This window comes from Pteropus medius, unplaced genomic scaffold, assembly GCF_902729225.1.
Source record: "Pteropus medius unplaced genomic scaffold, Ma_sr-lr_union100, whole genome shotgun sequence".
Taxonomy (NCBI): Eukaryota; Metazoa; Chordata; class Mammalia; order Chiroptera; family Pteropodidae; genus Pteropus; species Pteropus medius.
The window spans coordinates 17,616,977-17,640,294 of record NW_024340696.1 but is presented as its reverse complement, the minus strand read 5'-3'; the positions used below and the strand labels follow the sequence as shown (position 1 = coordinate 17,640,294).

General features: G+C 43.1%; 1 protein-coding gene across 1 annotated transcript in view; it reads right to left on the bottom strand.

The window, feature by feature from the left end:
* Positions 1 to 2,142: 2,142 nt before the first annotated feature.
* The window catches only part of LOC120609297 (exostosin-2-like), a 78,404-nt gene continuing 57,228 nt past the window's right edge, over positions 2,143 to 23,318 (bottom strand). The window contains exons 5-8 of the mRNA XM_039871723.1: positions 22,768 to 22,911; positions 20,904 to 21,032; positions 19,001 to 19,083; positions 2,143 to 12,649 (exon numbers count right to left, since the gene is read on the bottom strand). Coding sequence (XP_039727657.1) covers positions 12,511 to 12,649; positions 19,001 to 19,083; positions 20,904 to 21,032; positions 22,768 to 22,911 — 495 coding nt within the window. The 3' untranslated portion in view covers positions 2,143 to 12,510. The remainder of the gene's footprint in view (positions 12,650 to 19,000; positions 19,084 to 20,903; positions 21,033 to 22,767; positions 22,912 to 23,318) is intronic.

Below are 23,318 nucleotides of genomic sequence, written 5' to 3'. Positions count from 1 at the left end.
ATACCATGTGTTAAGGTGTCTCCTTGAGTGGCTGGAGGCAAACCCACGGTGGGGCCTGCATGGGATCTCCGTGGCGCCCGGCCAGGGCGTGGTTCGGATGTGCAGAGGCTGCGGTGTTCTTGTCAAGCCTCCCGGGATTTCTCCACCCCTCCCCAGCTCCCCGTCTTTTACCCACACTGTCTCTCTCTCATTTCCAGGCTCTGTGGGAAAGGAGGAGCTCCTTGTCGCTATGACAATAAGGCCACGCTACACTATGGAGGGGGAATGAAAACAAATGAGTGTATGTGCGCACGTGGGTGTCGGGGGGACAGGGGAAGAGGATGAGTCTGAGGAAGGATGAAACACAAAGGCGGCCCACATCTCCTGTCCAAGACGGGTTCGGACAGATAGCTCTGCTCAGACCAGAGCATGGAAAAGCGTCGACCAGGAAGCCATAAGGCGAAGTGAGAAATGGGAGACCTGAATTTAAGAACTGACTTTGCAACTTATTATCTTAGGCCATTCACCAGAATTCTCTGATTTCTAATCTCTTCATCTGTAAAATAGGGATACCGACACTTTCTTGCTTGTCTTACAAGGTGGTTATAAAGTCCAAAAGAGTTAAAATATTTAAAAATAGTGAAGAGACAGGAGGAATCATGCACTCTGGTGGCTGGGAAGGGCCACAGGGGTTGACTTCCACCCAAGTGGCTAAGGGCAGGATGCCAAAGGCTGGGTAGGATACTGTTTCACAAAGTGTGTTACCATACTATGAAGCGCTGGGAACCCCCAATGTTATATTTATGAGATTGGCAAGAGATCTTGTGATGAGAAATGCATTAGTCTGCTCAGGCTGCCCTAACAAACTACCACACACTGGGTGGCTTAAATAATGGTGATTTTCTCACAGTCTGGAGGCTGGAATTCCACGATCAAGGTGCTGGTAGATCTAGTTTCTAGTGAGGCCTCTCTTCCTGCCTTGTAGAAGGCCACCTTCTCACGTGTCCTCACATGGTGTCTGTTATGCACAGAGAGCTCTGGTGTCTCTTCCTTTTCTTACAAGGATATCAGTCCTCTCAAAGTAAGACCCCATCCTTATGACCTCACTTAACCTTTATTACCTCCTTATAGGCCCCATCTCCAAATCCCGTGACATTGGGGGTTGGGGCTTCAATGCATAAATTTTGCAGGGGAACACAATTCAGTCTGTAACAAGCAGCGGAGCTGCGAAGTGTCATACAGATGAGAGGAAGTCACAGAAATGGACAAGGGGCTGCTCTTCCCAGCCCCAGGTCCCAAAGGGTCTCAGCGGGTCCCAGCAAGTTCCAAAATGGGCTCAGTAGCCACTTGGTTCAATGCCTTGTCACTTTCTACCTAGGCTACTGCTGAGTGGTTACATCCCACTCCTCGTCCCCACCCCCTCATTCTGCTCCATCATAGATACTGATGCCAACGTGATGGTGCCAAGGACCAGCCCCAACCGCAGCCCTAACCGGAACCATCAGCTGAAAAGCCTTCACACCGCCGACAGACAGACATTTCAGCTCTTGTGTTTAGCCCTAAACTGCTATCCAGCCTCATCTCTTCTCATTCTCCAACCCGGCCTGTTCGTGCCAAACAGGACATCCATCATGCTTCCCCGTCTTCTTCCTTTCATTCCTCTCAGGCCAAAGGGCCTCCCCCAACCTCCCCACTCACCCCAATCCTCCTAAGGCCACCTGTTAATTCTCCAAAGCCCACCTCAAGCGCCACCTCCTTCGCCAGGTTGGAAGTGATCGCACTCCCCTTCCATAGCGGGCAACGTGTGCAATTCACCCTTAATCGTGTACTGTCTTGCACAGTAGATAGGACTATAGGTGACTTATTTCTTGTTCTTATTAATACGATCATAAGCTCCTTGAAAGCAAAAATGGTGTCTTCTTCACCTATTTCCCTATAGCGCCTGGCACAGTATCATGGCAAGCACTTAATGAATGTCAGCCAGATGGCTGGCAAGTCTGAACTGCACGTCAAGAACACAATATACAACACTAAACTGAGGCACTGGAACTGTAGGTAGCCTACATCCTGAAGTCTTAAGCAATCATTCAGGTCACGGAGGGAAAGGAGTACCAGGACACGACCAAATCGAAGAACTGTGAAAGATGAGTTTTCAACCACCACTTTAAAATTCACCTTTATTGAGGTATAATGTACATAACAGAAAATGCACCAATTTTAAGTCCAGAAGTTGGATGAGCTTGGGCAAATATATATACATACATAACCATCACTTCAATCAAAATATAGAACATTCCCCTCACCTCTGAGTTACCTTGTGCCTCACCCCAGTCAATCTCCAGCTCCAGGCACTGTTGATCTACTTTCTGTCACTCTAGATTGGTTTTGCCTGTTGTAAAATTTCATATTAGTGGGATATAGCTATATAATGTAAGAGACGTCTGTATGTATTATGCCATGGATTACAGTATGCACTCTTTTGTAGCTGGCTTCTTTTACTCACCTATTCTGAAAACTCATCTATGTTGTGTGTCTCAGTAGTTCGTTATTTCTGTTGCTTAGTTGTATGTTTGTTTCATTGTATGGATACACCACCGTTTGTGTATCCATTCATCTGTTGTTAAACATTTGAGTTGTTTCCAGTTTTTGGCTATTGTGAATAAAGCTGCTATGAATTGGTATTGAATTTTGTCAAATGTCTTTTCTAGCTCTGTTGAAATAATCATGGTTATACTCTTTTATTTTAACTTTCTGAATCATAGTGATTGATTTTCAAACGTTAGACCAACCTCGTATTCTTTAGTCACGTATGTATCACCCTTTCTGTGTATCGATGGATTCAATTTGCTGATATTTTGTTAAGGATTTGTGTCTATAATCGGGAGAGCTATTGTTCTGCAGTTTTCTTGTTATGTTTTTGTCTGGCTTAGGTATCAAGGCAATAATGGCCACATAAAATGGGTTGAGACATATTTCCTCTTCTTCTATTTTCTGAAAAGAGTTTGTATGACATTGGTATTATTTCTTCCTTAGTTGTGTGACAGAATTTACCAGTAAAACTATATGGACTTGGATTTTTCTTTGTGGGAGTTTTAAATTAGCTTTGTTGCTTTAAACAGATACAGGGCTATTGAGATTTTCTATTTCTTCTTGAGGGCAATTTGTCAAATTGTGTCTTCAAGGATTGTGTCCATTTCATGTATGTTGTAGAATTTATCAGTATAAAGTTGTTCATATATATCCATCTTTTAATATTTTTAGAGTCTGTACCAAAGTCTCCTCTTTGATTCCTGATACTGGTAATTTGTCTTTTCTCTTTTTTTCCTCGGGCAGTCTATAGAAGTTATTGATTTTTTCAAAGAACCAGTTTTGTTTAACTGATTTTTCTCCATTGTTTGTCCATTTTCTATTTCATTTATTTCCACTCTTATCTTTATTCTTTCTTCTACTTACTTTAGATTTGATTTGCTCTTCAAGTTTCTTAAGGTAGAAGCTCAGATCATTGATTTTAGTTTTCTTCATTGCTCATATAAGAACTTCAAGCTATAGCTCTCCAAGTACTCCACTCAACACATTTAGATAAAATGTTTTCATTTTCATTCGGCCTAAAATACTTTCTAATTTCCTTCATGTCTTTATTAACTCATACACTATTTAGCAATATGTTATTTTATTTCCAACTAGTGGGAATTTCCCAGATATCTATTGATTTCTGATTATGATCAGAGAACATACTTTTTATGTTTTCATTTCCTCTAAAATTAATGAGACATTTTATGGTGCAACACATGGGTGTGGCGAATGTTTCATGTACACTTAAGAATGGTTAATAGTGTTATTCAGGTCATCTGTATATTTCTGATTTTTCTATCAATTTGTTTTTCCATTACTAAGAGGGAAGTGTTGAAACACTAAATATAATTGTGAATTTTCTATTTTGCTTTCAGTTGTTAGTTTTTACTTTATATATTTTGAAACACTGTTATTCAGTGCCTACACGTTTAGAATGACCTGTTCTGTGTTCTTGAATTGACTCCTTTATCATGATGAAAGATTCCTTTCTCTCTGGCAATATTGTTTTAAAATTTACTTTGTCTTTTATTGATAAAATCACTCCCACTTTCTTATAATTCATATTCGCCTAGTATATCTTTTTCTACCCTTTACTTTTTAAACTATATTTTAGTGTTTTCCTTGCAGATAGCATATGATCACTCTTGCTTTTTAATTCAAGGTGATCTCTGCCCTTTATTTAGAAGGTTTAGACCATTTACATTTAACATAATTATTGATATGTGGTTTTAAGTCTACTCTTGCTTTTTTATTTGTTCCATCTGTTCTTTGTTTACTCTTTCTTCTCTCCCTGCCTTCTTTTTGATTGAATGTTTTTCTGGTATTCCGTCTCCAGGATTGTCTTTATTAGCTATGCCTCTTTTAAAAATGTTTTTAGTGTGCGTCTTTAATTTCTCACAATCTGTCTTACAGTTATCTTCCGGTTCTGGTTTTTGGTTTTTTTCCCCAAAACTCACTAGCAATTCCTGAGTCTCCTTCTGTGGTTCTTCCTTTTCTTTTCTACCTGTGTAGGTTAGAGTAGGCCCAGTAATCAGACCCCTGACCTCTTCATTTTTCTGCCTGTGGGTATCTCTCTGGGTATCTCATCTAGTCCTCTGATTCTACATCCCGTCTCTATTGTCAGTCCTAACATTTCCCCTGAGCTCTAGATATCTCACTGCTTAAATGACCCTGCCCCTTAGGTGTCCAACAGACATCTCAAACTTAGCATGTCTAACATAGAGCTCTTGATTTTCCCTGCCTTCACCCCTGCCAGTCTGCCATATTTCAGTTAACGGTATCACTCAGTTACTCAGGACAAAAACCTAGGAGTTAGTTGTAATTCCTCTATTGCTTTCAACTATATTCAATTCATCCGTAAACCCAGTAGAGTCTACTCCCAGTATAACTTCTCAGCACCTCTGCTGCCACCATTGACTCTCACTTGGGCTCCCTAAAACAGCCTCCCGATGGCCTTCCTTTCATTTTTGCTCCCTACAGCCCATTCTCCACACATGAGCCAAAATGATCTTGAAGGAAAAAAAAAAATACCATTCAGATGTCATTCCTCTGTTTAAAATCTTTCAGCGTCTTCCTATCACGCTCACAATAAAAATCTAGAATACTTTTGGCCTGGATGGTCCTAACACAATTTGGCCCTGGCTCCTTTTCTGGCATCCACTCCCCCCACTCATCTGCTCTCCACACTCACCGCACTGCAGCCACACAGGAGTTTTTGCCGCTCTTAAAACAAGCTGAGCTTGCACCTGCCCGAAGGCCTCTATGTTAGCTCTTCCCTCTGCCCGCTACCTTCGTGGTCCGTTCCTTCACAGCATTTACACCTGCGCTTAAACGTCACCTCTGACCAACCCACCTAAAAGACCTCCTCGTGCCTAAGTCACTATCTGTCTCCCCTTATTCTTGCTTTATTTTCTTCATAGCATTTATTACCATTTGAAATTATATTAATTTACTTATTTTGGTGGTCTTCTTTCTTAGAATGTAAACTTGATGAGAGTAGGTACTTTTGTTGAATGCAGCATCCTCACACTCAGAACAGTATCTGGCATGTAATAAGTGTTCAATAAATACTTATTGATGGAATGAATCCACCTCATCAGGCTTTTTATTTTTTAAGGGAAAAGCATTCTTAGGAGTCGACAGACTTAAAAACACAGAAGTAAAAATTTACTTTCTCCTGGTCCCTTCTCTGAAAGTGAATTAAATCTGGTTGTTAGATGCAATTCTCTTCATTAGTAGACCTCAAGGTTCAGGTTGTGTCCATGAAAAGATTTCTCTGCTGAGGAATGTACCAAGCTAATCCATCCCGAGAAGCCAGATAATGATCTTTAGCCCAAGTTCTAATAGACGATGCCGTGTCCTGCTCATAATCTCAATGGCTACTTTTGATGTTTTGTCAAAGCCTGAAGAAGCCAGAAACCATTCCTTAGCAAGTCCTAACTCGGAACATTTCCTAATTTCCAGACGTCACATGGCACATGATACATTGCACTGGGATGCCAGATGTTTCCTTTTTATCCCAGCACTGTTCTAGGTCACCCTCTCCATGGAGACGGTGCAGCCATGGAACTAAAGCAGCACCCATCTGTTATTAACGAATATTCCTCCTTATAACTCCTAAGAAAAGGCCAAGGTACAACTGACAACTGGAAGGTGCTTATGAGAGAAAAAAAAAAAATTCCCTGCATCTTCCATGCATTTCGGAGAAGATGAAGTTAATGGGATCTTCCTTTGGCCAAGTTGCCAATACATCAAACCAAACTGGTGACAAGAACAAGGCTGTTAGGAGAGAAATTACTGGGCCTATGTCCAGAAAACAAGGACAGAGACTGGGTGCGGGGTAGGCAGAAGGGAGGAGATGAAGGTAAGCCCCTCCAAACCTACCGAGAGAGACTATTGGTAATCCTATAGGAGCTGCTGCCACCAATACACAATTTTCGTTAATTACCTCAATTGTGGCTGTTATCCCCTTAATGAGAAACACAACTTCACTTCTAAGCAGGCAGTGAGGCTGGCAGAAAGCTGAAACCTGAAAATCAGCAGATACAGGGCTGCATACAGCCCTTACTATCGAAATTAAGCCACATCCAAAACACAGGGGGAGAACTCCAAATCGCTTCAGACAGCAGCCAGGCAGGCAGGGCCCTCACCAGGCACCGGATGGACGCTCTCTGGACTCGTCAAGAGGCCCAAATCCCAAGTGCTCATTTCAATAACACAAGAAAATAAACATGGGGCTTATTTTTAGCACAGGAAAGGGACTGGGGCAAAAGAACTGCTCATTCGGTAATCCACCCTGACGGGGCCAGATAGGATCCAGACCCTCAAGCTCTCTGGTAACAGGGTGAGCAGGAATAGGGGCCGGAAGAGGGTTGGCTGCCAGCATCACCAGGTCCAATCTGGTGGAGGCTCTGGTAAAGAGGAGAAGAGATCTGATACCTCATTCCTTCTCGCCGACCTCAATCTAGTGCTCTCGCTATCTCGAGTTTCCGGTTGAGGAAACCGGCATCAGAGTGGACTCCTTCGAGGCCAAGGGAGGGCAAGGGGACAACTCAAGGTGCTACGGGAAGGGGAAATAAAACCATCCTGCATCCTCCAGGGACCAAAGGAGACAGTGTTAATGGATACTCATTTACAGCTGGGACTAAAGCATGTGTGTGTGGAGTCCTAGGCCAGCGACGGGCTCGCGCTGTCTCACGGAGCTCAAGAACTCCTGCTGGAACCAGAGCTCCATGAGAGCAGGACAATGTCTCATTCGACTTTCTCCCAGACGGAGCACAGGGCCCGGCGAAGACTGTATTTTGATGAATGAATGAATGAATGAACAATTAGAAAAACTGAACGACTGAATAAATGCGCTTACCTCACCTGGATCAGTAACTAGTTGGTTGTTCTTCAGCTGTGATTACCAGAAAACCAGACATCCTTGAGTTTATCCTTGGGTAGAGTAGCTAATGATATACGTTGGTGGCTGTAAATAAAAGCCCAAGTGGATCTGTAGATGGTCCTTGACTTATGATGGGACTTATGTCCCAGTAAACCCATTGAAACTTGAAAATATCGTTAAGTCAAAGATGCATTTAATGTTACCTAACCTACCAAACATCACAGCTTAGCCTGGCCTACATTAAATGCGCTTAGAACACCTACATTAGCCTACAGTTGGGCAAAATCATCTCATGGCCGTTGCCCAGCATCATGAGAGTACCAGACTGTATATCGTTAGCCAGAAAAAGATCAAAATTCAAAATGTGAAGTGCAGTCTCCGCTGACTGCGTATCAATTCTGCAGCATCATAAAGTTAAAAAAATCACAAGTCAAACCACCGTTAGGCCAGTGACTGTCTGCATTTGAAGGGGAGGCTCTACATGATGGCGTGGACTCGCTGATGGCTTGGGACTCACTTGATGTCTAGACACATGGGTTCCAGTCCCTGCTCTGTTGGCAGCTCTCACCCCACGTGCAGCTCCTGAGAGGTCGTAGAGAAAACAGCGCCTTGCTGAGGTACCTCTCGAGAACCACCCAGACATCTTTTCTATTCTTTGTCTTCCACCCGACAGCTCTGTGCCCTCCAGGGGGACTGTGAGGGATGCAACCTGGAGCTCAGTCCATCGGAAAAAGAAAGGAAAACGCTCTACTCCGGAAAGGTGGTAAATTTGAGGAAACAAAATACCAGACCCAGATGATGGTCACTCGCCTTCCTCAAAAAAGAGGCCAAGGAAGCTGGGAAAGGGGGTCACACTCTCCCGTCATCTGCCCTGTGTTGCCAGCAATGGTGAGCCTGACGTTAAAGAGTCAGACACAAAGTTGCCAGTACATGCACACACCCTCCCTGGGAGGCTGGAGGCCACGAAGCCTGGAGCTGGGGATCCTGACGGTCCATTTAATGGGTGTGGAAGAGAGGTTGAGGGTTGAACTTAGAATGCTCCCACCCTAAAGAAAGGGGGAGAATCTTAAATTGAGAGTGGAGGCCCACCTGCCTGCCTGTCTTCTGCCAGAAGCAGCTCAAGGAAGCCTGTTCAGATTGTCAGACTCTGCATGGTTGGCATCCTGGGGCCGAAAGCTGTCCTGGATTTTACTCACGAGTAAAAAAAATGGCGCCTATCAAACACTGGCCTAGGATGGGCGCCCCAGGGCTTGGAACAGAGCCTGGGAGTGAGGTGAGCAGATAGGCCCCAAGATTCCATCTGTCTCCAGGCCCTGCGGTGGAAAGCTCAAGTTGCTTCCAAAGCTTTCCTGGATGGCAGCTGCCTGCCGATCTGGTTAGCACTCCTGCCAGAGCTGCTCCTCAGGAAGTGGCCGAGGAGGCTGGGGCCAGTTTAGCACTCTGTCTCTGCCTCCCTGCGCCAGGGCTGTGTGGCGAACAGCCTGCTGTGGCTTCTTTTGCTGCAACAGATTACCTGGGCCAAGAGAAATGGAAAAAGCAGCCTACCCAAAAAGAAGCCACTGTCCCCAAAGCAAAGAAAACCCACTAGGATCAGGATGGGGGGCTGATGGGAAACTTCCAATACCCCAAACCTTTCCTCTCTTAGCTGGGTTCCCACGGACCTTCCAGCTGCAGAGCCAGGAAGAGTCTCGCAAGAACTGAACCACTTCCTAAGCCCAGTCTCTGCTCCATCTTCTTCTTAATTCTAACTTGCCTGAAAACCATCAAAGGATCTGGGGTTTTAACCCATCAATCATATCTTTAGAACTTGTGGCTAGAAACCTGCTGTCTTTCAGCGGTTAAGAATACTCTAGTCTGCGAGTTCCGTCGTAGGAAGCTGCTGGCATCACACGGGGTTACTAGCAACTCCTTTGGTGAATGAGAGCAAAGAGGTGGCTTGCCTCTTCCAGCTCCTAGTCCTGGTCAGCACAGGCCAGTACGATGGTAACTTTCTTTCAAAAGGAGCGGAGAAACTCGCCCCTAAGAACCATGAGTTGGAAGCCTAGATGGAGGTACAGAAGGCTTGGCAGAGAAGCCAGTTGTCAGAAATTTGAATGTTATGACACCTGAGTAAAAAGAGACAGACAGTATGGCACCATCTGCAGGAAAGAGATTTTGAGAACAAAATTTATATTTTTTTCCTCTTTAATTTTCCCAGGGGGAAAAAAAAGGTTTTTGCCTAAACACGTGTGAGTCTTGATAAAATACATGATTTAAGACTATAAACAGCTACCTAAGTTAACCAGTTAAGGTGTTTTCAGCCTTGGCATTCTAAGCAGGCCCCTCCCAATTAGGCCCCAGAGGGCAAAAGCAAGCCCCGAGGGCACACATTTGGGCCAGGGCCATGATCAGCTCAGGTTCATCTGTACTGGCCAGTAGGATGCAATTTCTTAAAAAAGATTTCTTACTCTAAAACCAGCTGTTGTCTGCTATAGGCCAGGGCATGACATTTTAATTAGCATTATTGTTCCACTTCTGAGACCAGGCTCTATGGCATCCCAAGGACAGATGATGACCCCAACTCAAGCTCATGGGTGAGGCTTACCGGTGAGTGGCTCAGAAACACACTAATAAGGGGGTGGAGTCACGAGTCCCCCCTGAATCCCTGAATCATGATCACTTTCTGTATTCTCGTCCTGAATTTCTCCCTGTGACCTGTACTACCTGTCTGTTCATAGGGTAGAAACTGAGCTTTCAAGTGCCTAGGATATAATGCTCACTCTGTAATAAAAATCCTCTTATGCTATCCTGCAAGATCAAACCCCCAAAATTTCTGGGGGTAATGAGGTACTTTAAATGGAGTTTTGATGCCCTTGGAAGTCCAATAACTCCTAAGAAGGTGATAAAAATCCCACTAACATAGCTCCCCAGGGCTCCCCGTGGTCTCAGATTAAGGAGTTCCTCTTCCAAAATCAAAGGGCTCACGAGTTGAAAAAAAAAAAAAGGAAAAGAAAAAATGTGCCCCGTGGGAGGGAGACCTGGATGAGAAACCAGTCACTGCGGCAGTGCCCTGAGTGGCGTGAGAGGGGCAGACACACGTGAGGAAGCTCGGCTGCGGGAAGAACGCGGCGGGTGACATAACCCACACATCACGGCGGCACCGTTCCTGGCTTTCAGCAGGGATTTAAATGTAAGGCCCCTTCCCCTCCACTTGCCCCGAATTTGGAAAACAAACTAGATAACCCCCAGAAAGGTAAGAGGTGCTCACTGTGTCAGCTGCTAGTAACTGGGGACATCAGAAATCACTTTCTCTTGGTTTCTATCATGCCATCCCCCGGATTATGAATATGAGACTAAAATGACTTCCATATCCCCCACTGACTAGTATATAATTATCCCAAACCCCTCAAAATTTATTAAGCACCTGTTTGTAGTTGCGCTACGTTGAAAAAAAAAAAAATCAGTGTCTACAAATGCAAAACGAATGTACAAGATGAGACGCTCTCTCGTCCCTTCCCCCTCTGACAGTGCCCGAGTCGATCGCTCCTTGATATGAACGATGAAGCTCTCGTGATTTCCAGTTCCAATTTTACTACTTCTGAAATTTTTCATTGACCTCTCGAAGTCTGTAGGAACACATTTAAAGGGACTCATGTTAGAACTACAAGTTTAAAAACTAGTTCGTGACAACTGCTCACCTTCATGTCACTCAACAGAACAATGGGTGGTGTATTAGGGACTTCGACTGGCACACAACTAGGTTTCGGTAATTGTATCCATATTCCAAGCAAATTGTTATGTATTTTGTGTTCTGGGGACACATGTTATGGCTAAAGCCCAAACTGTGGCTAATCTTAATATTAGAGCCAGAGAAATCTGTTTCGAATCCATACCATCTAACATTTGCCAGAGCAGATTTGTTCATCAACTGGGCTTAAAGAGGTATAATTCACACATGTGCAGTATTACTAAATGCTGAAATTTAACGATTTAAATAGACCAGCAACTATTGCAAACCAGTTGTTATAGCAGCATTTAACATTAGCCAGAACCTCCCTGGCTAATGTTACGTTTATACCAAAAGAACGAGGGAAATCCTGGCATCCCCTTGGGCTGGAGTCGCCACTCCTTCAACGTTGACAGCACGGTGCTTGCGAGAGCGACTAAGTGCATAGGTATGAGAAGCGCTCTGTTTTTCTCTGGGAATACCTATAAGAGATTGACTGGCTCTATTAAGGAAGCGAACCAATTCCTTTGCAGGTTTTGGGACACATCTTCTCCTAGTATGTTTAGTTTGGGGATCTTTTTCTGCTCTGTGCACACAGCACCAGGTCCTCCTCCTGGTGTTTGTCTTCCAGAGTGGAATGAAGGTCAGAGGATGGAGTTAAAGACACAAAGAAGAGAGAACGCTCCTTGGACCACCAATAATCTGTGTTTAAGACGTAGTAGAAAAAGGAATAAAAAATAATTTTAATCATATCAAAAAGCCAAACCAAAAAAGGAATAGTTCACGGAGCTTACAGGATCCCGACTCAGTAGCTGGTGCTCTTCTGTGCATGAGGCCAGTGCCCCAGGTCCCAAGGGATACATCGAATCCCACCACGATGTGCGGACTTTGCACCAAATTCTGGGCTTGACTTTTCCTCCAAAGAACTCAATGATTTGAAATAACTGAAAGTGAGATATGGAAACCTTTTCCACGATTCCCCACATCTAGAATGGGCTGGCAGGGTTCTCTCGATAGTCTTAGCAGTCAGTGAAGTTTCCTTTCGGATTGTTACATCGGAACTGGAAGCAGAGGGAGCTGGGGCTGGATGTCCACCTGGAGCATGCCGCTGAGGCTTCCCTTTGGCGTTTTCAAAAAGAACACATCGGCGATCATAAGAAATGCAAGAACAGAGGATGCGCGGCTCAAGGTGCTTCGATATTCTCTCTAGGTTCCTGTTCTTGAGAAAGCAGGTTAGGCGGGTATATGCCAAGATCCAGTATGTCGCTCTTCGGCTCTAAGGTCCCCCACCTGGTATCAGAGTGTGCGAGGCCATGCTCTTTTCCTCTGTCCAAGCTGAACATTCAGCCCTCCACCCCAGGCAGGTTTACAAGCTGCCGATGTTAGGGAAGCTCTTCAGCTTCTCGGGAAAGTCGTCTTTGTACAGGACGGGGTCAGCTCGGTGCTCCACCACCTTAAGAGGCATTGTTCCAAAGACGGAAGCAAACTTGTTGATGCACTCAGACCTGTGTGGTTTAGGAAGGAGGGCGGTTGAGAAGATGAGAGGGACAGGGGAGGAGGGAAAAAAGAGAAAACGTTCAAGAGGCTGAGAGATGAGAGCAAAATACATAATGCTCGACATCAACAAAAGAAGCCCGAGCAGCCCCATCCCGCTCCCAGGCTCTTAAAAGGTTGGGAGGGTGGGGATCAAAGAGGTGACCTGGGGGTGCTCGGATTGTAGTTCGGTGGGAGAAAGGGAACAGGGAATGCTGTTTGGAGACCACGGGCCTGCGGAGGTCAGGATATCTTTTTCCCTCCCCCTTAAATTCCAGTCATTCTTCCAGGTCAGCACAAACGGGCCTCAAACCAAGGTGGATTAGCCGCCAACAATCCTTAACCCCATCTCTGCCAGCCAAAGAGGAGGTAACTGGTAGAAAGGAAAAAGACACTTGGATCTGAGCTTCAGCTTACTGAAGTTTAAAAGGCAAGAAAGGGGGGCTCTTACACATGAAGGTGAAAGAAGACAGTGCGGTGGTAAACCCCAATGTGAAGCAATCAACACTTCATCCGCTCAACCAACATTCACTGAGGGCCTATAAATGGCAACGTCTGAGAACTGTCAGTCGACTTCCACAAGATCATCTACGAAAGCTAAAGCTGACATGGGACAGCTTTCGTAATCGTAACTACTTCTAAGTTAGAACCAGCAGCAACAACCAACTTAGGGACAGAGCAGCCCAGCACTGCAGCGGGAGGGAGTCCACCTCCCTACCTCCGCCCCACCCCCAAAGCCAGCCAGCGACCCCCTCAGAAGTGAGCAGGCACACTGGCTGGAAATGGTCCTGGCCCATCAGGCCAACTGAGTGTGACAGCTGGGTAATGAGGACACTTCAGCATCAGACCAGGGGGGAAAAGAAGCCCGCAAAAACCGCTTTTGAAGTTAAGGGGACCTCAAGGATGGATTTCAGAAAGGTCAATTCTTTCCTCAGGCCCACAGCACCTAAGAGCTACAACAAGCACAAACTAATCAGAGGCAGAACCATTTAGCTAGAAGGGGCTGAATTTAGACCGTAAGTCTCTTCTTCTGTCCTCAGAGGCACTATAAACCTTGTTTCAAATTATGTTAATCAATTCTTTTGTTATCAATTCTTTTAGTCATTATGTTTCTAAAAAAAATTGTTACTATTTCATTTTGAGCTCTTCTAGCTAATAACATCATTGGGTCCAGCAACACCGCAAATCAACAACTAATACTTATTGTGTCGAGGCTGTGTTAAAAGTGCATTAGATGTATTAGTTACCCACTTCATCCTCACAACGACCCTACATGGGGCAGGTCCTACCGGTATTCCCACTTTGCACTGGGAAGACTGAGACACAGAAAGGCTAAGCAACATGTCCAAAGGTCAAGTTACCAGTAAGAGGCAGAGCCAAACCTACACGTTCTGGCTCCCAAGGCCTAAGTCTTAATTATGAGATGATATAAATTTATTTATTAACATAGTTCTAGGGGTCAAGATGAGGGCTGGAAATTAACGACGTTGAGCACCTAATACATATCAAATAATTTACATACATCATCTTGTTGATCGATTCCTTAAAGGAGTGCCCTCTATATGCCCAAAGGTTGAGTGTAGAGCAGCTTCCTGTTATGAGCTGAGAAAGTATGACTGAGGGAGGTTAAGCGACTTGTCCGAGGACCTGGACCTGGGGAGTGGTGGAGCTGGATTTCAAACCAGGCTTGCAAGGGCAATGGATTCTTTGCTCTTCTCATCGTGCTCTACCATAACTCACAAGGAGTTTCCTTCCTGTTTGCTGGCAGTCTTTTGAGACTCAGGAAGTAGTTGTCCTAGGTTCCAAATTGAGGAGTGATTGGGGAAAGAGACTGAGGCATTTCAACAAAACGGTATGATGCAGGCATTGGACAACAGCTTCTCTCTCCTCAAATGACAGGTCCAAGGCAGTGGCAAACAAAGTCAAATCTCTCCAGGGTCCTCCTTTTGAAGGTTGTTCTGCCTGTAATCTTGTACCAATTCTCCTGGTTGCCAGTTATTATGCCTGTAGACTGTGGCCAGCAAAGCCCAGCTGTGTCCAGCACAGGTACCCGCGAGTATGTATTACAGAAGAATCATGGTTCCTGGCAGAGCATCGAGGCTCCATAGCTCCCTGGAGAGTATGGAAGACAATGCCTTCTCTGTAACTAGACCTGCCAACAGGGTTGAGCTCAGGCAAGAGGCCACTGGGGCTTGGGCCGGCTTGACTTGCTGACAGCGGCCCCTGGCTAACCCGGGTTTAGTGGGTACTTCTTCCTCTCCACACAGCCTGTGCTGGAGATGTGGCCGGTCCACTCTGAATGGTAAAGGTCCTGAACTCTCCCACCGGGTACCGACAATATTTCCTACTTTCTTTCCACACAAGGGACCTGGGTTGGGGGACAGGTTAAGGTAGATAAAGAGTTTGACTTGTTGCAGGTGGCCCACCTGAGTTGTTCTGTTAGGGGTCTAGCTACCCTGTCAGTAACTGTACCCGTGGGTTGGTTTTCTAATTAAGTACAAACGAGCTAAGAACTGCCAGCATCGATCTCTAAAGACTGGAGGTATCCAGAGGTGGGGGTGGGGGGTCAGGGGGTGGGGTGGTGGTGGTGGTGGTGGTGGTGGTGGTGGTGGTGGTGGTGGTGGAGAGGAATGACTAATGGTTTTCTGTTTTCCTTTCAAACCCATACAATTACCTAAAGTAACCAGGAGTCTTTAGGACTAATGCTGGGGAAATTGGCAAGAAAACTAGTTCTGCCAGGTACTGTTACAAGCTTTCATGTATTATTACTTCATTCACTGGCATTTAACATAGTATTTGGTGCAAAGATACTCAATAAATTTTTGTCAAACCTGTGACTGGACACTGTAATTTGATAGATATTAATATCTCCATTTTAGGAGATGAAAAACTGAAGTTCAGATAAGGTAAGTCAGTTTCCTTGAGTCAGACAGCTACCAAAGTGGCAACCTCATAATCTGAACAAAGATGGGCCTGAATCGAAATACTCCGTTCGTTTTCTTAACACTGTCCATCTACCATACTGCCTGATCTTGCTGAAGCTATTGGTCTAAAAGAGCAGTTACAAATTCTCCTGGTTCTTAGGGAACTAACTGCAGATCCTGGAAATGGATGCTGGGCAGTGAAAGCTACTTTCCTACACAACTGAGATTTCTGATTGTAGGTCTCAAAGATAAGAATAAAAAAGGTTATTGAACCACAAAACCCACCACAAGGTTATAACTTGAAGAGTGGTTAACTCTTCTCACTGCTGTGTGCAAAATGTGTCCTCTGCAAAGGGAACTATTTAAAATATATAACAAACGAACAATTCTACAGTTCGAGCTCCATCTTTTGTTCTACCCATGATAGCTTAAATCATGCCCTCCTCCCATCTCAATCTAAGGGCCTTATTTAATAACTCGTTAATTCAATCTTCAATCCAAATAGTTTGACTCACAGTTTCTAACTGATTTCAAGACGGATTCCCTATCACATTTCTCAAAAGGGTAGTCTAGACTCACCAACTCTACTTCTTCACCACAGACTCATACTCTATAACTCTTGAGCCCCATCACTCTGACGTTACCTTTTTCAAAGTCACCAGTGACCGTTCATTTCAAAGACCTTTTCCCCATCTGCATATTCCTTGCTCAGACTTGCTTCTCAGCACTGCAGGTTCTGTCCTGGCCTCTCCAGTGGTTGCCTCTCTGTTTTCAGTTATTCTTTCTGTCCCCTAAATGACAAAATTTCTCAAGATTCTGTACTTGGCTTTTCTTCTGTCCTTGGTTTTTCTTCAGACATCTCTAGGCAGATGTCTTCCAAATACCAATCTTTGTTTTAATCTTCTTTCTAAAGTTCTAGTTGCGCATTTCCAACTGCTTGTCCCCCATCTACACTGGCATATACAGAGGGCAAAATCTCCAAATCGCCTACCTTACTCCCTTCCAACGTCACCCATGATTAAAATCTCCTCCCGTCCCCATTAGTTATACTGTTAAAGGTACAACTACTCTCTCTCCTAAGTAGTGTCTCCTCCCAACTGCATTATTTGCACTGTTAAAGGTACTACCACTATTCCTGACTCGAAATCTAAAAGTTATCTCCGTGGACTCCTTCTCCATAACCTCCCCATACCTACTGAGTTTGAAATCAAGTTCTAGAACATCTTCCTTTAGGGGTAAAAAAAAAACCTCTTGCAATTTAATTCATCCCTTCCTTTCCACACTCAACTTAGTTCGAGCCTTCTAACGGTCCTTTCTGCAATCTCTTCACCTTCCTTCCCTTGCACTATTTCCACATCAATCTCAGAACGATACTATGATCAAGCTACTCCCCTGTTCAAAAACCTTCTATGGTTTACCAGAGCTTGAAGAAAAAAGGTCAGGCCCCTTAACCGGCGATTCAAGGCCCTTTGCAGTTTGGCACTAATGGGCCAGAATTCTAAGCTCTAGCCAAAGTGAACTTCTTAACTGATTGCCAAACACACCTTGAACTTCCTGATCGGTACCTTTCACCATCCAGTTTCCTCTGCCTAAGATCGCCTCTTCCTGCCCCGGGTTTCATTGATTGGGATCCTAGTGATCTTTGAAGGCTCACTTCAAATGCCATCTCTTTTACAAAATGATTCCTAACACGCACCTAGCAAGAAGTCACTTTTCTTTCCTCTGATCACTTATAACGTTCTGAGCCTCTCTTGTGATACCTATCATATATAGCTTTGAAATAAATTTTATATATACACGCATACGTTATATCATATGTATACATATCCATGTGTGTTAATTGTAAACTCTTGATATAATCTGATTCAAGCCTAACAACACCTGGGCAGATGCCTGTTCTGTTTTCAAAAGCTTCTTCCCAAGAGGAAGCCTCCACACATCTCCTTTAGCAACTTTCTTCAGCATTCAGTGATAAACATATCTGACTGAAACCTCTCTACCTGCATTTCACGTCTCTTTCGTTTGTTATGATCTCAGTGGTGCCAGAGAAGAGTTGCTCAGCCTTAGCAGGAACTTCAGGGCCACTACGAGATGCACTTTTCTCCCCACATTTCCTTTCTTGGACCATATATAATCCCACCATTTTAACTTAGCCCAACCAATAACCAATTGCTTAATGCTCTAAATTCTCCCCAAACACAGTGAATAACAATTTCATGTACTCCAACAGAACTATAGTTGGGATCTCTTCCAAAAGAGCTATGACAGTTAATGCCACTGCCCTTGACAGTGTAATATTTATGACACCAGTGACAGACATTTCCAAAATCACAATAATGTATTATTTCACATTGACAGTTTATAAAAGTCCTGTCATTTGCAGAAGACATTCATATATAAAAGAGATTATTGAAAGTATGAATAAGCGTAAGGAGTAAAGAAAGTATTATAGAAAAATCCAGGCCGATGGAAACAACTTTTGTACAAAATGGCTTTTAAATATGGCTGACGGGTTTCAGAAATGGATGCTGCGAGGAGATGCATGTGAGATCTGTGGAAACTTGAACTAGATAGCCCATTCTATAAAGCTACTATAACGTTCTCTGAATAAATTTTGGTCCCTTAACAATAGTGATACTGGATGTCAGAGCTTGCTATCTTGAGTAAGGAGCTACCTTTTGGAAGAATTGGGTTTGATTCAAGAGATTGGAAGCCTGGGGACCTTTAGGATAAAAGTGAGACCTACTATATGTAAGATTATAAATATGTTAAGATTATAACAGTCTTAGGGAGGACACAAGTCTCCACTCCTTTTATATACTCGCTACAAGGCCTAGTGTTACACTCCACTCAAAGGTCTGCTTGTTGAGGACCTGACTGAATAGAAATAAAGGGCGTATTTCAGAGTTGCCCCGCTCCTCTCTCTCTGTAATGCAGAGCTGTGCTTTCAATTCTGTTCTTGGAAGGTGTTTTAGTACAGTCAGCAAAGGTAATTTGTCTCTGGTGAGTTTGGTTCAATTCTTTCTAATCAAACTTTTACTGTAACATGGAGATTATTACCCTGAAAAACAATCCAGTATTTCCTTGGAATTAACTAGCTTCCACTCAAATGACTGTGGACGGTTAACTGCTTAGTCCAAATGGAGAATCTGGTTTCTGGAGCTTAAGGCCAGCTATATTTTTAAGACCTTTCCAGCCATTACAAATTGAGTGAGAAGCATTCCAAATTAATTCTTTGGGTGACCTGCGCTTGAACTAACCCAATTCCCATAGTGCAAAAGGAGGTGACTGTGGCTACCAGCTGCTGTCCTTATATCTCCCAAAAGGTCCCATAAACAGGCCCAAGGCAGGAAACGGGGATCAGAAGCCAGGGCAGACCAGGGTAAGAGGCTCACTCACCTCTCCACCATGTGTGTCTGGTCCAGCGAAAGCCCATCGATGGCTGTGCACTCGGGACACTTGAATTTCTTTCGGGGTGTTACCTGCCAGAGGAGCACAAAAATATACCTGGCTGTCAATGCCAAGGACGATAAAATCATGCTTGTGACCACTCTGCGTGTTTCTATTCTGTAAGCGGAGATGTCTGCTCCTTCCACGCGCATGCACGCGTACACGCACACATGCATGCGCGCGCGTGCACACACACACACCTCACCACTCCTCCATTCCATTCTGTCTGTCTGGCCAACGGCAGAACTCACAAGGGCCCAATAAAAAGGCTTGGAGGGCTTTTGCCTTCTGTAACTGGAAAGAAGTGGTGATGACAAGCTCCTTAATTCCTGTTTAATGACTGTTTTCTCACTGCCAAGGTCCTTGTATAAACACCATTTGTTCTTGCAGCCATAAGGGCGATGAAATACAGCTTCCCATAACTTTCACCGTAACCTTAGTTCCAACAGCCGCTCGTTTTCCTTCTCTCAGCTAGTGGCAAATGCTAGGAGCAGCACCAGGCTCCTGAAGGTTATTTTGCAATTCCTTTCCATCAGAAAAAAGATCCAATGGTCCCTCACCCTCTGACGCCTTTTCCCTGATTTTCCCCCAACCTCCCGAACCTTAAACTTCTAATGCTTTTTCTAGCACACTCTGGGGAGGCTGCTATCCTGACCGAGTAAAGAGAAGCAAACAGCAGAGGGATGGGAGGGGAAGAAACTAGATAATGAAGGCAAGGTTAAGAAGCACATAGGCCCAGGAGTTACCGTCCAGAGTAAGCAGGCACAGCTAAAACTGAGTGGAGCACGCCAGAAAGCGAACTTGGAGATATACATCTTTTGAAACGAGTTCCGCAATTTACATTCTTTAATTTTTCTTGCAGTGAGCTGTTCATGCAGTTAGGGAGCTAAGGGCACAGGGTGAGGATTGGGTCAAGTCTGGAAAGCACAGATAGTGACTCTTCCTCTTTCCTTAGTCACTTTGGTTTAATCTGGCTTCTCTCATCAATTAATAGTATGAGGAATCAGTGGGGGAATATCATACTCTGCTTCCAACAAATTCCAGCATAGGAAGATTCCAGTATTAGGAATCTGGCCTAGAGGTACTGCCCATTGTCATACATGGGATTCTAATCTGGAATGAAAAAGGTCAAGATGGCGCCACTCATATCAAGAAGTGTGTACTCTACATATCTAGGGATCTGATTTGAGCAAAATCTACATTTCAAAAATAGATATCTGTCCCCATGGCATATTTATGTACTCTCAGCTTTTAATACCTTAAAAAAAGGTAATTTTTAAAACTTGGTAATTGATATTTCAAATTATATTATATATATGTATGTATGTATGTGTACATATACACATACATACATACATATATATACACATATATTCATATATGTGTGTGTGTATATATATACATATATATATATATATATATATATATATATAGAGAGAGAGAGAGAGAGAGAGAGAGAGAGAGAGAGAGATTGGCCACCTTAAGAAAGGTGTAAACTCTATACCTTAGCTAACAGAACTAGATTCCAAATCAGCTTTGAGAATAAAATTAATTTTTTTAAAAACACTATCTGTAGATTGACCATCATAGCTTTTACCTCTGATACTGAAGGTTAAAAACTATAACTAAAGAAACTACAAAAAATAAAATGTTTAAGTTATCAAAGCCTACCTTCAATTTTACAACGTGACAGTGTCAATCATAGAATCTTAAAGCAAAAAGGGAGCTTAAAGTTCATCTAGTCCAACACTGTATTTATGGTTACGAGAATTTCTTAAGCTCAGAAAAAACAGAGACTTGCCTAAGATCACAAAGCAAGTTAGTGGCAGAGCTGGACAAGGACGCCTCCTACCTTGATGACGGCCTTCCCCGTGACATTAGCCACCAGGAAATTCATGGCAATGTCTTCACAGTTCATATGAGCATCCACCCAGTTCTTGATATCCCCAGGCATCTTGTAGGTATACAGGTAATTAAAATACTATCAGGTGAGACAAAAAGAAGAAACATTCAAATAGTAGTTCCCTCTGCCTGGTAAAGAGCAACTTGGTCACAGCAGGGAATAAGCTTTCTCCCATAAGATAAATCACAAGGCTGTATCAACAGAAGGGGAAAGGAGGTATTAGAATGCTCTTGGTCAGGTAACCAAGATCTTTAACAGTGTCATTCTTTTCAAAGTCACCCACTGTAAGCAAAAGAGAGGAACAAGGTAAAGCCCTTGTAGGACGCAGGCCCTTCGGACTGATAAATGCATCGTGCGTTTTACAAACATTGTTCAGAGACGCGTCACATATTAATCTTTACTAAATCCTTCCCCATGCCACCTCAACGTTCAATCCTGTTTTCTCTATTCTTTCCATAGATCGCGAATAGAAACGGAGATAAATTGACAGTGGACTGACATTGCAAAGGTATATGCTTTTCCAAGTAAAACAAAAATGAGGCAATTCTGAAACAACTATAACCTGCACATGTGAAATAAGATAGAAATCCATGGGCAAAAGTAAAAAAAAGTGTACACAGTCTACCACCATAAACTCCAAGAATTATAAATCTTAGTTACTGATTTATTGCTAAAAACAAAAAATCGTTTCTGGATATAGAACCCTGAAAAATATGAGGGCAGCAGTGCTGAGATAACTACAAGCAATCAATACAGATGAAGCCAAGTTAAATTAACCGTGCTAGGCTCAACAGATCTTTCTCCTGACATCAGTTCCTGATGCCACTGCAAAGGACAAATTATTACTATTTAATTAAACCACATACTTCCAGGAAACTAAATATTCTAAAGTCCAATGCATCCCCTTCAAGTGCTCCCTAATATAAAGAGTCAAAAACATGAGTGACAATTCTTAGACGAGAAGAAACACAAAAGGCTCATAAATACACAAAAGGAATTTCAACCTCATTAGTAATCAAATCAGTTAAAATAATAAGATACATTTTCACTTGCATTTCATGCAAAGGAGGGTATGGCAAGATAGTTTTATATTTTGCTGGTGGGAGTCCATATTGGTAGAAACAATACTGAAAACTACAGATAAATATATATATCAAAACTTCTCCAAAATGTTCATTCCCTTTGACAGAATTCTACTTCTAGGAATCTATCATAATGAACAAACGTATAAACAGTTATGAAAATGACTATTAATCATTATTTAAGCATTAGATAGTAAGCATTATCTAAAATAACGAAAAAGTTAAAAACAACCTAAATACCCAATGATAGAATAATAGTTAAACATAATTTATGGAATACTAATATAATGGTATATTAGCAACTATGTTAAGAAAAAAATTGTTTATGAAGAAATGTTAATGACATGAGAAAATGCTTGCAATATAATACATGAAAGAAGCAGGTTAACGAGAATATTTATAATTGTATATAGGTGAATAATAAATAAAAGGCAAAGTGGAAAAAAATCTAAACAATAATAACAGTTCTAAGTGATGTACAGTGACTTTTCTTATATGATAAAATCTGTTCTAAATTTTCCACATTTTCTATTACGAGCATGTATTATTTATAACTAGAAGACTAATAACTTTAGTTTTTTAAAAAATATCATACAACATGGACTTTCTAAGCCCTCTGAGTAGAACATTTCTCCCAAACTCAGCAAAAATTAAATTGGGCCAATAAAATGAGTATCATACTCAGTTATGTCAACTCAGACCCACTTGCCTCAAACCCGCCCCTGTCTTACCTTGTGATAGAAAGCTGCCCCCGTGAGCACCATGGACACCTCGTTAGTCCACTCAGACTCATACTTCCACTTGCTCGTCTCATGGTCCCAAAGATGCAAACGACCCGGGTAACCCACCAACCGGTCAGGAAATTCCCGCCAGACCTAAGGGTAGCAATGCACCAACAATCAATTCCGAGTTCAGACTCAGTTAAACACAGTGAGTGCTAAGTTATCCAAACAGGTATCGACAGAATCCCGAAGTTCAAGTCTTTACAAACTAAGGTCAGCAAAGGCTTCTGAAGATGTTCAATTGAATATGTGCTAGATCTTCTGCCAATATTCAGATAGACAGATGTTGACTCTGATTTCCTCCAAAACTCCTTGTGCTTGCTTGGAAATTTCAAGTAACATGGAGTAATACTTTACTGTGTTGGGAGAAGGGAGGTAATCTCTTAACATACAATTAATTAAATAGCATCCATTCTTAATGAATGCACAGATGAATACAGGGACCCCTGCAACTAACTCAACTGTCCTGACTTATTTAAAATTTTGGTGGCTGTGAAAAT